The 16186-nt window shown below is 46.8% G+C and overlaps 2 protein-coding genes across 2 annotated transcripts; one reads left to right on the plus strand and one right to left on the minus strand.

Moving 5' to 3' along the window:
* Positions 1–2377: 2377 nt before the first annotated feature.
* LOC128267313 (mucin-17) lies at positions 2378–8894 on the plus strand. Its single transcript, XM_053004122.1, is given in 7 exon segments — positions 2378–2416; positions 2496–3575; positions 3614–3931; positions 4000–7677; positions 7750–8023; positions 8089–8352; positions 8419–8894. Coding segments are annotated over 7 exon segments (6129 nt in total).
* Positions 8895–11809: 2915 nt separating this feature from the next.
* LOC128267327 (exosome complex component RRP43-like) lies at positions 11810–12842 on the minus strand. Its single transcript, XM_053004136.1, has 4 exons — positions 12823–12842; positions 12291–12760; positions 12104–12224; positions 11810–12040 (listed from the first exon to the last, which is right to left on the minus strand). The coding sequence occupies exons 1-4, from the start codon at positions 12840–12842 to the stop codon at positions 11821–11823; spliced, it is 831 nt and encodes a 276-aa protein (XP_052860096.1). The 3' UTR covers positions 11810–11820.
* Positions 12843–16186: the final 3344 nt, after the last annotated feature.

Below are 16186 nucleotides of genomic sequence, written 5' to 3' on the forward strand. Positions count from 1 at the left end.
GGTGTACAGTTGCATGTTACGATCGGTGCTTGCCAGACTCAGACCTCATAGCCACCCTCCTGAAGCCTTTGAAACATCAGACATCGATGACGAGGTCGTGGCCACGAAACCGCGGAACAAGAGCGCCACAGAAGGCCTTTATCGGCAGCCGTTCGGGATGGAGTACACCGGTGTAACAATCTCGTAAATAGTTGAACCTTTCATCTTCTCCTCAACATCGACCAGGAGACACAATAAACAATAATCGAGACGTGCCACGCACTCCCGGACGTTGGGGCGTTAACACGTGTAGCACTGCGCGTGGCTTCGTGCGTTTGATGCCTGTCCCGCCAGATCATGTTACTTTGGGTTCACGGCATTTTAACGCTAACTACCCTTTACTACACATATCCTGCCGCTAAACCATCCATCAATCTTACACGCCCTGGTTGAAGGTTTCGTATTGTGATGCAAATGGGAACATCAAGAGGAGGCACTAAGACTTGCGAACTTTGTCTTCGCCATGGTGGCTCATTCTGGATCGTGTTTGATGCTACATGAGCTGGAATGCAGAGCAGATATCACAAATCCACCCACGTAACTCCTGCGGCTGGGCACTTGCTAGTAAATTTACAACTTTAGCATGATTCGAAAAGTTGGATGCCCTTGTCAGCCGCACGCCGAACTTGCTAAACTTTCGTATTGTGTGTGCAATTAATAATGGAAGCTATAAGAATTTACCAGCCGGGCTATCAGGGACCGAGGAGGTGATCTGGACTCCTGGGGCTGATGGTGATGACGAAGTCTTTGAAGGGCAGAGTTAAACTGATGAGCAACATTTTATTAACAATAAGCGAGTCAAGGTTTAAACAGGTCACTGCTTTACATTTGACTTTGGTCTCTAACCCACGAAACAAATGAAAAGTGGAACCGTTGCACGAGAGAAGGAAACATCTAACAGGGAAAGTTTGTGAAAATAATCGGTACATCTTTGGTTACTTACACATTACACACCCAACGCAGCTAAAGGCGGTAGAAAAACGTTCAAAATATCATACATTTTCTCAAAATTCTCACTTCTTGTTTGTTAAAACTGTTACTACGATTTTCAAACTTTTCTTGCTAAAGCCTTTCGTTGAAATATTTCATTGACATTTTTCAATTTGAGTTTTGAGCCTGTCGATGTAAACAGTTCGTCTGACATTGCAGCATGCAAAATATGGCCATCTCGCTCTTTCTAAATGTGGCTCTCGCTCTCTCAGTTGAACTGTCAAACTCGTATTAAAACAGCGACACACACACACACCAAAACCATCAGATTCAAGAAGAGCTGTTCGAGAAAGGGCGAAGCGAAGAAAAAAATGGATATCTTGTGAAAAAACAACTTCGATCATTGTTTCGCGCCGCGTTCGTAACACAGTTTTCCAACGCGAACAAATCGGCAAATAAGTGATAAGGTAGCGTGCTGGAAAAATCGGACCAAGGATTCCTGCGACGTTAGTTGTTGCTGTTGTCCTTTTGCACGCTTCAGCTGAACAGTGAAACCAGGTTTCTGTGAACCACCGGAATAAGCCGTGAATCTGGTAAACACATAGAAAAGATGCAAAACCAACCACAAATGCCCGATTATCGGTACAATTTCGCTAGCCAGCTAGTTCTGGAGCCGGATCGAAACCATCCCCACGTACCGTATTAGCAATCGTTGAGAGTAGTTTACAAATCCCATTCGGGGTGGCGGTGTCGTAAGTAGTAATCGCGATAACAGAAGATGAAAGCATTCGAAGAAATTGTCTCTATTGTCGATTTTTATCAACAATTGAATCTCATCCTGTTTTCTCTCACGGCTGCTTTCGCGAAAGAAGATTCTTCTGCTGAGCTGTTTGTGTGAAAATGATGGTGTACCTGCCGATGAGCCTGATCCTTGGTGGCAGAATAATCCTCTAGTCAAGTGAAAACGACCATAATAACTACGCAGCTAAGGAGTTAACCAGTCGAGGACGATTTTGAAGATCTAAATCGTCTTTCCGTATCGTGTAGTTCTGCGCATGGCGATGTGTAGTCGTAGTTTATGGCCTACTGCCGGCAGAATGAAGATCGAAAAGGTGGACAGCTACGGAGCTCGCAGTTTGTTCAAATCAAAGCTAGATCTCAGTGCACAGTGCACGAGGCACTAGAAAAGTGATGTTCCAACAGCAAAACAGAGTGTCCGGCACAAAATAGATTGATTGATCATTCTCTTGCTTCGTTTGACAGGATTCTCAAGCTGGCCATTCGATGTAGCAAGAGGCCGATTCGCACGTAGTTCAATCAATTCGTTCCCAAGACTGCGATTTCCACGGTCCGTTCCTTGGTTGGATGAATCAGCAGACGTATCAGACCTGCGGTGGCAAAGAGCACAATGCAAAGCTTGGAAACAGCATCATGCCAAGAAGCCGATGTAAGTATTGCATCCCAAAATGCATTTCTTCTTCGGTTGTGTCAAAATGTCGTGTCTTTTTGCTTACGGTCCATTACAGTTTATGCTAAATGATGCTTATCGTAAGCTGAGGAAATCTCCATCCCGGCAATCTTCTCTGTTGATCGATCCGCCGCCACAGTATCCCAGTCTGCCAAGCCCCCTGCTTAACGACAGCACCCCGCTGTTCAACACATCCGCATCACCTGGGGATAGTTCAAATGCTTCACCATCGCCAACCTTTGCGTCGCTAACTGCCGGCCATTCCACTTCCCCGCCAGCTTCGCTACTGGCATCTCCATCACCTTCGTCCTCTCCGACGGAGCGATCAACATTGGCGGCGACGACGACGACACCCGCATCCGGCACCACTCAATTACTACTCAAACAGATCGGCAGCAGCCCGAAGCAAGCCCAAATAGTCAATCATCATAGCCACTACAACGTTCATCACACGGAGAAACGGGTGGCTAGCGAATCGTCAGGCTTCGGAAGTGGAACGCCATCCAAAAAATCTAAACTCTCTGGCTCCCCCACGTCATCGTCGTCGTCGCCGGCATCCTCATCGTCGTTCTTACTTCAACTTTCAACGTCGTCTGCGCCATTGTCTTCCACGAGAGCGAATCTTCATTTGACGCATCAGGAATCGCAGCAATATCATTATCAGCACAGACCTCATCACCAGCATGGAAGTGCACCAGATGTCGCGGGTGGAGGCAATAGCGGTGCCGATGGAAGTGGCAGCGGGTTCAGTGGTGGCAGTGTTGGCGGCAGTAACTATAGCAATAGCGGTACCACTGGGAGTCACGGTGGCTCCAGTTCCGGTGCAGCCCCGGCACAAAGGTTACCAAACGTTGGTTTTACGGGGGTGGCCAGCTGTATCGGTAGTGCGAAGTTTAACATACATGACAAACTTAGAGAATTGTATCTGGAGCTGCTGGCCGAGGACAGTGCCGAAGTCGATAGACTTAGCTTGAAGAATACGTCTTTTCTGCTCGAAAAGCTCTTAATCCGCGAACATCTCAACACGCTGATCGTTAATCTGTATCCGGGAAACAAAGGATACTCGCTCGCGTTCCGGTTAGGACCGCGAGATGACGGTGGTCGTAATGTATGCAATTCACCATAGAAAACGTTCACTGTCGATTGCACTGACCTGGATTCTATTTTGCTTTTTAGCCATCGAAGAGTGGCACCATGGTTACGTCGATAGTAGGCGCCGGGGTAGTTCCACAGCTGGTGTCGGACAGTGCATCGTCGAGTGATACAAGCAGCGAACACCTGCAGGAAACTATGCGCTGGCCATATGAAGAGGAAGAACTCTTGGATTGCATCGACCGCGAAGAGCTTCCCTTGTTGTTAGTGGACATACTAGCGAACAAGTGCCCAGGTCTTTTCTATTGTGGTTGCGTGATTGCCGAGGTACGCGATTATCGGCCATGGTTTCCTATACATACCTGTGATACTTTTCATGTGTTGCTGAAGCCCACCAATCAGGTAAGTTTTGGCGACTGTCGGCCACAGGTCGGTTACTTCATCAAACGCCTTTGTTTCCTTGGTATTAGACACTGCTGGCCGACATAAATCTTTTGACTTCGGATGGTGACTGGAGTGCGGAGGATAAACTGGCTCTCGAAAGCCAGTTAGTGCTGGCGACATCGGAACCTCTGTGCCTCGATCCGAACCCGGCCGTTGGTACAATGACGATCAACCAGCAGCACCGAAGACAGTTGCTTAATACGGCCCCGATACGACGTCAGGCGAAGAAATTTTCGCAAGTCGCCGTCAACCGAAAGCGGAAAACCGATCAATTCACGCACAACTTTGGACTAGAGTTGAGCGACTTCATAACCAAATACAGGGCCCGGCCACCGCGCCAGCAGAGTGCTCGCCGTGGCGTCGTTAGCTTCACCATGCCGAAGAAACCATCGGATGTCGTTCCGGCCGTGAACATACCCAGCCTGGAGTTACCGGAGCTCGCGACGCCCGTGGATGTCAATGTGGAAAAGGTCGCCCGCAAATACGAGGCACCGAAGGAAACCCGAGAATGCATCCCGCAACTGATGGAAGAATACATTCTCGAGACGGACCGGGTCGTGAATCGGGGAGATACGCGCGTGTACCACATTAAGCTATCGATCTTTCAACGACCGTCGAACTCGGAATACCTCGGTGAACTGTACGTCGATCGAGACTACCGGGAGAACGAACGCAACGGAGAGTCTTGCCAATTTTCGCTCGGAACTCGCGCCCATGCGCATCGGTACATTCAGCAATTTACCGAAATATTCACCGAGGAGGGTCGCAAATCTGTGAAGATAACACACCTGGTACCAGGGCAGATTCCTAAGGTTCTTCATACGGCCGGGATGCGAGAACAGAACGTTCAGCAGCACCAACAACTGCAACAGCAGCAGCAGCAGCAGCAGCAGCATCAACAACCGCATCATCAACATCAGCAGCAACCCCAACAGTTGCTGCAACAACAACCTTCAAACCACCATCAACAACAGTTACAGCAGCAGCAGCAACAAACTATGGTGCAGCAACAAATCTCGCAGATTCAACAACGACTACAGTCCCATCCAACGCAAGCGCTATTGACGCGCTTGCAAGCAACTAACCCTACTCTGGCCACTCAGATAGCCTCGGCCACCGGAGCCAGTGCGAACATTACGCTGAATGCAACGAATCCGAGCACACTGCCCGGCAACCAGTCGCAGCAACCGGCGCAGCAACTGTCTTCGGCGTCGCACCCATCGTTGGCTCACCAGCAAATACTTACCGCGGCTGCCTCGGGTGCCAACATTATCAGCATTGGTCCGTCTGCGGCCGTTGCAACGCAGTCGCAAACGCAGTCCCAGCTGCAAAACGCACAACAGCAGCAACAGCAGCAACCACATGCGCAGATTCATATTCAACAGCAACACTTAGTTTCGTCTGGGCAACAGCAACAGCTGTTCACCACCAGCAGTGACGGGACCGGTGGTGGTTCCGTAATAAGTACCAGCACTTCCGCTTCAACTCCCCAAGGAACGACAATTACTTTGCAGTCACAGCCTACGCAGCACGGTCAAGCAACACAACAACCTCAGCAAACACTGAGTCTGAGCAATGGATCACTCCTGCTCGTCCAGCCTTCCGGGCAGATATCGAACCTTACGATGACCACCAATGCGGCGGGACACCAGCAACTAGTTGCTAGCAACGCTGGAACCGGAAACACGGTGGGCAATTCGGGTGCTTCGCAAGGGTTTACGTTTGCCTCCGGAGCACAGACAGCCACTATCATCAATCAGGCTGGTGGCCGAACGCTCGGAAATACTGTTCCCCTGCTGGTCAGGCTGGATAATGCGAAGGTGACTAGAGACAGTGCGGGAAATCTCATTTCCACGTTGGCCCAGCAAAACCCTTCCACTCAGGTGCAAATTCAACAACAGCAAACTGTGGCTTCCCAGCAATCTCAGCAACATCAGCAGCAACCGCAACAAGGCCAGCAAACGCTTCAATTACAGTCGCATCAGCAGCAGCCCAACCAAATTCATACAAACAATCCCGAAATTAAGGCCATTGCAATTAGCATTATGAATTCGGCCAATCAATTTACTAATCGCCAGCAGCAGCAGCAGCAACAACAACAACAACAACAACAACAACAGCAACAGCAACAACAGCAGCAGCAGTCGAATGTGAAGTCCAATAGTAATGCGGCTATACTTAGTCTCCTAAACAGTGCTCCGGCAGCAATGACCAACTCCCCAGTATTGAGCAGTAGCCTTACGTTGCCGGCCGGCAAAACGGTCGCTGACTTGCAGCACCATCAGCAGCAACATACTGTGCACCACCATCAAACCGGCGCCGGTGGTACAACAACTATAAGCGGGAATGCGGCCGCTGCTCTTTTCAACAGTGTCGGAGCACGCAAAATTAGCATACAGCAGGCCCAAACCGGTCAGAATCGGATTATCAATCACGCCAACCTGATCACGGTGAGCAGTGCTCCGACTGGTTCCAACAATCAAACGCAGCTGATCAACATCCAAGCAAACGATCTTGGGTCAGGCACCACGGTCACATCTCAGCAACAGCCGCAGCAGTCACATCCACAGCAATCACAGCAACCGTTGCAAGCAGGAAATATTCGCGTGACCATGTCAGCGCTAGCCACGCAACTAGCATCACCGCCGGCTATACTTACCACTTCGAATTTGCCACAAAGCTTTAATGTCGTTGCGGCCGCTGCGGCGTCATCGGGGACAACAACGGTGGGAGGGAACACCGCAACCTTCACCACTTCCGGCACATCGACGGGAAACAAACTGATCATCAACAGTACGAATCAACGTGTGCTCAATATAAACCCAGCCACTGGAACCACCTCGTCCATGGCGGCCGTCGTTGCCGGAGCCCTGGGTGGTACGATCCGTCGCGTCAACACCCCGGGTGGTGTTGCAACGGCTGGCGATGGGATTCAGCTGCAGATTCAGGGGTTGACTGCTGCACCTTCAACAAATGTCCAAACTTCAGTTGGGAGCGTCAACAGCCGTACCTTAGTAACAGACCAGCTGCAGCTGCAAAGCATTGCTTCGCCAGGCAGTGATCATTCGAACACATCTTCCACTTCCCTTTCCGGCAACAACAACAATGGTGGAATTGGACTGAACAGCAATACCGGTGGCAGTAGCATTATATTCAACAACATGTCCGGCTTAAGTGCTCTGCTTGCCAACAACTCCGCATCGTCTGCAGCTCCATCGATTGCGCTCGGCAGCGATGGAACGACGACGGTGGTTGGTTTGAACGCGGCAACCAACAACCTGAGCAGCAGTAACACCGGGAGCGGCAGTGCGGGGGGAGTCGGTGGCAGCAATAGTAATAACACTAACTCAGCATTAATCGAAAGACTGACTTCATCTAGTAGCATAAACCTAACCAATAGTAGTAACCTGACAGCGAGCCCCGGACTGCAGTTTACCATACCATCGTCGAAAGCACCTCAGCAGCAGCAACAGCAGCCTCAGACCCATTTGCAAATACAATCACCCGCCAGCTCGATATCGCCGCTTTCTAGTCCTCCGCCGCAGGTTACCATTCTTCCGCAATCGCAGCAGCCTCAAAGTCAAGCGCAAGTTTCTGCGGCTCAGCAGCAACCGCAGCAGCCTACTACCGTCAACCTGCAAGGATTAAACTTTGCCAGTCTTCACGGTGCAATGGCGTCAATTCCTGGATTGCAAAATGTGCAGGTAAGTACTCGCGTCCTCTATTTCATCCTTGTGAGAAACCAAGGTTATCCGCTACTCTTTCTTCCGTCTTAGGTACAAATCCCGGGACTTGCTCAGCCCATTTCGCTGTCGCTTTCCACTCCATCCGGGACGGCGGCGGGTGTGCTCAACAGTAGTGGTGCCAGTAGTTCCGGCCAAACGACCAGTTTACTTGTATCAGTTCCAGTAACCAACACTACACAAGCAGTGCACACCATCAATGCAGGCGGCGGCAATAGCATACTGACTGGCAATTCGCAAACGACACAAACGGTCGTTTTGACCAATCCCCAAACAAGTGGCTCCAGTTTGCTTTCTCTTCCTATTGGTATGCTGTTCACTCCGTCCGATTGGGAATACCCGAATGATTGACCTTGTTTTGGGTACTTCCAGCACAAATCGTGACATCCGGGATGAAAGGACTGGGCCAGCAGAGCATGAGAACCGGCACACCACTCACGGTTAACGCAGGGCAGGCGGGGCAACAGATACAACTGCTGAACATAAGTCAACGACCGCGCGCTGGTCAGCTGCCAGTGGGAAGTGGTGCAGGGACGACGCCCATCATGACCAAACAGCTTGCAGCTCGCGTAGCTCAACACCGGCAAATGGTAGCGGCCGGGGGATCCACAGTAAAGATTGGAACCCCTATTTCCGGTAAGTTGAGAAACCCGATACAACGCTGTGAACAGCATTACTGAATCACATCCATCGCTCCCAAAGCTTCTCACCACGTTGGCCAGATGAGCAATGCTTTAAATGTGACTGCCAACGCCACTTCGAATCAACTTGTCATGACCACGAAACAACTGCACTTGAAGCTTCAGCAGCAGCAGCAAGCGCAACAGCAACAACAGCAGCAACAGCACCATCCTCAGCTGCAGCAGCAAACGCAGCAAATTCTTACGGCAGCCAGCAACCAACCAACAGTCGGCACAAACACTGCTCAAATTCACATTCAGCAACCCACTTCACAACAGTCGCAACAAATACTGCAACAGTCGGCTCCGCAACAACCGCAGTCCACACAACAGATAAGTATCATCAACAGCAGCGTGATGACGCCACTCTCTCTGTCAAGCCCGGCTACCGTGGGACCGGTTACTACACAAACGCAGCAAACGCACCAAAGCATCAGTGCCCTGGCAGCTGCTGCAGGCAAACACAGGCGACGATCTGCGGCCGACATGAATAAGTAAATGCTCAACTTGCTGGAGGAATGAAAAACTGTCTGGCAAAAGTCCTCTTCAAATCATAAAACAGCTGTTAGTGTTAAGTACTATAGGACTAGGCCTCTACTATAATTGTCGTTTTATCGCTATCACCAGGCGCGTTGATAGGTTACTGCGACGGGTTCTCTTCTAACGGGCGTTGTCTAAGAGATGGGTCACTGAACAAAAGCGGAAACCAATGAATAACACGAATGCACTTCATGTGGAAGCGGATGCGGTAATGTTTCCCTAACGCTATCTATGGAGCTGATAGGTTCTATTGGCACGGTGCTGATACAATGAAATGCTGCGAAATTCTGTCCGGTGCATACTTTGGCAGTGTAACAGTTTCGTTGGTCTGATTTCTCAACCAAGCCATCCATTCTTCAATCCGGCCACAAGTATGCAACACTCTGTGGTTGAACACGTTAATGTCGCACGTGTTTATCCTTATAGAACATTAATTTTTAAAGATTTGACACTGCAGTCGGGTGTACAGTGATGATTCCGTTTGGGTACAGTAAAAGTCATTTGCCAAATATTTGATGACTTGGTTTATGGTCAATTTTCGTCACCCAGCATCCCTACCAGCTTGTGCGACATTCACCCGGGAACGATTTGTTGCGAAATGATAGGTATCGAGTTTTAATTTGTTGTTCTAATGTAAAACAAATCGTAATTGCTACATGGGCACATTGGATATTTGTTTGTGCAACGCCACCGAGTCTAATTTATATTTCGTGCATTCTACTGGTCAAAGTCCCATCTGTCGTACTCAAAATAAGTTAGATTTCTGCCGGTCAGCTAGAAAAAAGGGCTAAAAACTTTGTGTGTATAAAATCGAGCAAGGTATTGTCTTTCGTTCTCGTTTCTATTCAAACCTGCTCGCTAGTGAATGAAACAAAATTGTTTTAAATCCTGAGGTAGCTGAAAATATGGGAACCATCGGCTATCAGCAATATTTAAACGCGTAAATACACTGTAAAACTACGAAACACATCACCAGGTCGGCACACTGCTGCCGTTATGTTGAATTGGATGGCTCTAGGAATAGGAACCAGAGTTTACCACAGGACATCCACACTTCCCGCACTGCAACTGGCCCTAAGTAAAGTGTGTAGTCTTGTCCCCAACTAGTCCCAGCAGTGGAAAGGGTACAAACCAACATGGCGAAGGCAAACAACTCTTCTACATATAAGCATCGAGAGAAAATGGCTACATAATGATACGAATTGAGAAATAAGAGAACAAAGTGTAAATGCCATTATAGTTTTCATTTCGAGTTGAAAACAGCGGTTAATAGGGCAAAACAGTGCGCTATAGATGTTGATATTAACGTGTAATGAAATCTAGTGCTTATGGTTAGATTTGAAGACTTAACATCAGCGTAGCGAAGAGGCGAGTTTAAAGGAATGCAGAATCCCAATATATTTAAATTTGTAATTTGTGAACTATACGAAACACACAAGACGCATTCTGGTGGCAACCTTGGGCGGCGACTCATCGGACGTTTCGAGCGAAAGCCGTTAGTTAGAAGTGTGGTGAGCAGTGTTAAATTTTTTCAAATTTTAGTTAGTGATAACGTTGGGCTGCGTCGATTAACAGAGCTAGAAAAAAAATGCACAGATAAGGGCGATCGGATCTACCGCATGCGTAGAGCGGCAAAAGACAGAACGAAGAAACACCTTCGATGGTTTAAAACTGCTACTTTCTTCATACGACAAACAAAGTTTAAAGTGTTATTTGCATACCGACAGCAAAACGACAGATTGGTTCTGGTAGAAATTAGTATATCCGTGTGGCTCTCCAAACTGCTGGAATTATGTGGCCCCATTGATAGGAGAAATTTTGGTTGCTATGAAATGTTTCCGTAGTTTTCGTTACTTCTTGCGTGAATACACCCGTGTACAGTAGAAATTCAGTTTGGTGTACGACTGAAAAATATAGCAGCTGATTTTCTTTATTTTTCTGTAAATAAATTCTTAATTATTTAAGCAATTGCTCATTTTTATTTCCATTATAGGGCAAATAAATGAAACGAGTCTACTGTTCTGTTCGCTTTCCTAGACTGCTGTCACACCTTTTATCAACATTAGTGTTTTAAAAACGTTTACGTTATGACCCCATCTCGCACATCTCATTGTGCTCGTACAAAGCTGCTCCAAATATTAGGGATATTTCTTTCCATTTTACACCACCCAATACAATACACAACCCGTATACCACTGGTTCTGGAAGAACCACTTTGAACATCAGCAACCAACACTTGGTTCGAATTATAGTTTAATTTTTCAGCTTTTAGTAGTGTCTCGAGGATCATGTGAAGAGCTACCGTTTGCAACGCAACGCAACGTGTTATCGACGTCCACCGTCAGGATACTAATGTCATAAACTAAGGAGCCTAGCTTAGATGTAAAGTAGTTGCTAAGGTGATCACCAAAGTATGCAGGTTGTAAGTAAATGTTGGGTTTCGGCATTCACTCGTTTGGTTTGAAAATTCTGCCCAGGGAGCACTAGCAAGATGTTTCCTGCGAATTTATACCCGTTGCTGGACATACTAGAAGTGGTTTGAAGGGTTACCAACCAACGGTAGATTGAAAAATGCGATGGTGTAGGATAGTTTATATTGAAAAGATCACAATGAATACTATACGTAGAATATGAGAAAAGAAAAATACTTGCAGTGAGCAGCGTGTTGAATAAGCAACTTCCCAACAGTACTAATCCTCCTAGGAATGCAACAGTTTCCGGTGTGTATGTATGCCTGTTACGAAGGAATAAGGAACTGAAAGCTATCTACAAATAAAATAATTATCAGTTTTTGCCCTTGTGAAGATATCATGACTACAAGAATCTTCCACGGGGACATTGCAACGGTTAAAAGCACATTCAGCGGTCGGTCATTATGTTATTTTTATTTTTGCTCTTTTCGTTTTTGCAGCATACCAGTTATCATTTTTTTGACCGAGCGCTCTCGGCGGGTGGCACTTTTGGTGCATTTCTTCAGTATCTCATGGTCCATCGGCTGTCCACCCGACTGGTTCAAGAAGCTCATTTTGCCATCGCTGATAGTTATGGTCAGTGTCATGTCGGCCAGCTTTTCCTCCTCCGCCGTGGGATCCATGATAATTCGACTGAAAAGTTATTTACGTTATCGTTAGTACTTTGCAGATACTTTCGCTGTTCTGCAAAATTACTCTGAAATCACTACGAAAGATGTCGTCACAGGAACACAATGGACATCCAAAGAAGATAACGCAGAAAGGTCCACCTCAGTCTCCTCCGTGTCACTGTTGTAGATGATTTTGGGTAGTTTTACTAAAACAAAAAGCAACACTGTTAGCCACACTTTATGGCCATCGTCGGGCGTTGCTTCTTAGGTACCAGTGTGCAGGGCAGCTACGGTGGCAGTAACGGCGGCATCGAAAACAGACCCGTCGTGGTCTAGGCAAACTAGATCGCAGTAAAGCACCCAAACCAACTTTCCCGGTGTTATGCACAGTTGCTCCAGATCGACGCAGCGAGAATGGTTAATAGCGTCAGCCAAGGATTGGCTGTAGACTTGTGCTTCTTCGCACGGTGGCCCGGGCCGGTAGGCCGGCGACGATATTGGTGATATCTCTACGTTCGGAACCAGAAACCCGAGCGTCGGCTCAAGCGGTTTGGGTGCGCTTAGCTCTGCCTTAATGCCGCACACAACGGTCGTGTTGCCAATTTTCACTATTGACGAGCCATCGGCACCTTTGATTGCATCGAAGCTGATGGCCAACGGTCGGAGATCCTCCAGTTCGCGACCATCTGGACGAATATTATTTTCCAAATAATCCTTATAGTATTTTACCGGGTGAATCAGTCTGGAAGAATGATTTTAAAAAACGATGAAACTATGCAAATGAGGACTTATTTCCTAACTTACTTGAAAGTTTTAACATCCATTCTCAGGAAATCGGTTCTACAATGTTTACCGCACGTTGTGTTCGTTTATTGGGAATATGTCAGAAAACGGAACGTAAACATTCCTAACTCACCACAGAACTTCAACTCACCACGCAACCTAAAGAAAGAGAACGCGACAGCCAGCAATTTCTGTCTCTGTCACGCTAATAGACATCGAAGTGAAAGTGAAAATAGTGTTTTATAGTGAATTTTCAGCGTAAGTAAATTTAAGCATCGGGAAACATTTCTCGATAAGTATTTACTTATAAATAATGAAAGTGCACCCCAAACGATGCAATATATGATAAATGATGATAAATGATGCTGGGAACAATTGCAGAAAACTTGTTAAGTTGTGATGCTGATAGTAGATAGTGAAAAATATATGAGACGGAGAGACGGTTTGCATTTGCATGACGAGAAAACTTTACTTTACTAACTAATAAATAAATAATAATTTAATTTACTAACTAATAACTAATAATAATAATTTGCCAGAAGTTTGTGCGAATAAATTAGAGAGACAGCGTGATTTTTTAATTTTTTCTTTTATTATTCCTTAACAAATTACATATTTTAGACTTAATACTACTGTCTGTGGCCTTAATACTAATGTTATTTTTACTTAAACTATTAAAAACTAACTTAACTAACTTAAAAATATTTTTTTTGTTTTGTAATCTTACCCTACCATTCATCCAAGTTAATTTTTTACAAAAATTTTCGGTAAAAATCGCATTCATAATTAACCTAAACAAATAACTATCGTCTATTGTACTTATATCTAAAGAACTAAATTTAAAATTTAATTCTACATAATTAATAACTAATTGCCCCACGCCTGGATCTGCAGCTGCAGCTTCCAGCAAATCAATCAATTCAGGAGTATTTGCTGGAAGCTGCAGCTGCAAATTTGCAGACGGGATGGCCGGAGAAGATGGCGAATGCAGCGAGATGGCCGGAGATGATTGTATGAATGCTCGCTTATGAAAATGCTCGCGCTCATCGATGACCGGACGCGGATGAGCGGAGATAGCGGAGTCCTGATCGTGGCTTTTGTGTGCCAACACTTCCTTCAACAGCTGACTCGCCCCACGCCGTACGCTCCCTCCTCCTGCTGTGGCGCTGGCCGGAAGGGTCGGGTATCCGCCAGAAGCAACCATCGAGGCGATCATGCCACCAGTCGATGAGCTGGCCCCACTACCGATCGAGCTATTGCTGGCCGTTCCATTTTTTTCCACCTCGCTTCCGGTGAATGACAAGTCACCGCTCTGGAGACTAATGTTGCCCGACAAGCTGTTGTTGAGTTGGGCTGTCACCGCCGTTGCCGTTGCGGTTGCGGTTCTCCGTTGCAAAATCGTCGATTGTAGTTGTTGCTGTTGCTGCTGCTGTTGGTATGAAATTGGTGACGTTTGTTGCAAAACGGAATGTTGAGCAAGCAAACTGCCGGCTAGAGGACGATCAGTTAGCCGCTCGTCGTACGAGTACCAAATTTGATCCCCGATCTCCAGCGGCATATATTCTGAATTTACATATGGTTCCGGATGCTCCGGGGCTGTCCCTTCGTCGTTAATGGGGACCTAGGACAAAAAATTTCCAGTATAATAAAAGTTTTAATTAAAATAATTTTAATTATAAGAAAAAGTTTACCGGCAATTCCCAGCCCGACAAGCTGTTGTTGAGTTGGGCGGTTGCGGTCTTTGCCGCAGGAGTCTTTGCGGTCTTTCCCGAGCTGGAGCCTTCGTCCCGATCATCGCTCGCCAACGGGGCATCAAAGGCGGCAGCAGAAGCAGCAGCGGCAGCCATCATACTTGGCAACAGCTTGGCCGCTGCCAACCGACCCCCAGATCCTCGACGGGACTGTCGACCACCACCACCAGCACCACCACGGGACGATCCGCCGCACGTTCTTCGTGTTTTCACCAAAACGGGTGGTGTGGTCAGTTCTTCCGCCACTCCGACTCCGTACTCGAGAAGCTGTTGCTGTAAGCTTGACGAGTTGACCAGTTTCCGACTCGAACCGGCATGCAGTAACGTTAACGTCTCGTTGCCAGCAGCGGCCGGTGAACTCCGTTGCAAAATAGTCGATTGTCGTTGTTGCTGTTGCTGGTATGAAATTGGTGACCGGTTTTGTAGCAACGTTTGCTGCAAGACGGAATGCTGGGCAAGCAAACTGCCGGCTAGGGGACGATCGGTTAGCCGCTCGTCGTCCAGTTTACTTTTCTTGGCATCCGGCGAACCCGTTCGGGGGTACGGGCACCAAACTTCGCCACCATCGTGAGTGTGAGTTTGGTACCACAGTTGGCCACCAACCTCCATTGGCATATTATCTAAATTTACATATGGTTCCGGAGATGCTGGGGCCGAGTTCCGGTGCTGGTCGTTGTGCAGCTGCTTGCTTGCTGAAATCTAATAAAAGAAAGAAATCATTAATAAATGTATAATGAAAATATAGCAAAAATAGCAAATCAACCTTTCTGGAAGTATTTGCTGGAAGCTGCAGCTGCAGAAACTGTTCCTCGAACAGCTGGTCCTCTACCACGGCATCTTCCTCGTACAGCTGGTCCTCTTCCACGGCATCTTCCTCGTACAGCTCCTGCTGTGACCAAAAATTTCCAAGTTAATAAATAAGTTTCAAATTAAATAACATGTTTACCTCTTGGCCTGTTTGAGGTGGTGGTGACATCAATTCTTGGACGGACAAGTGCATTGAGTCGCGAGGCTCGATTTTATAATCAGTTGTTACTAAAGATAATGGTCCGAGCTAATAAAAGAAAGATATGATTAATTATTAAAAGAATTAAAATAAATGTAATGAGAATGTACCTGTTTATTGTTGGCGGCTGCTTTTTCACGTCTTCTTTCATGCGCTTTACGACGTATTTTCGTCACCGTGTCGAATGTTTTTATTTCCGTTTTCGGTTGCGGTATAAGCGGAATGAATTTATACTCTTCAACAAATGTTTTAAACGGCTTTTCCTTTTTACTGTTTAACAATTTCATAGATTTGTACATTTCTTTCACTTCTTTCACTTCCATTTCCATTTCTTGTGCAAGGTTTTCCCACTGCGTTTCCCTTTCCCTCAGAGGCGTCTTTGGTATAATGTCTTTCAACAATTCCGATTTGTTTAATAATTTACTGCGCAACTTCGTGTAATCTGTTGTCCCGCGTTTATACACTCTCAATTTATCCATGATCTTTGGAATTTTGTTAGACTGTTAAAAACTTTAGACTGAGAACTAGAACTGAGAAAAAGACTCAAGAAGTTGTAGTGACATTCGCTTCGAGAAGCTGCTCGATAACGGTTGTCCACGCGTTTCCGTTTCTCTATAGTGAATGAACA

Source organism: Anopheles cruzii, chromosome 2 (genome assembly GCF_943734635.1).
Source record: "Anopheles cruzii chromosome 2, idAnoCruzAS_RS32_06, whole genome shotgun sequence".
Taxonomy (NCBI): domain Eukaryota; kingdom Metazoa; phylum Arthropoda; class Insecta; order Diptera; family Culicidae; genus Anopheles; species Anopheles cruzii.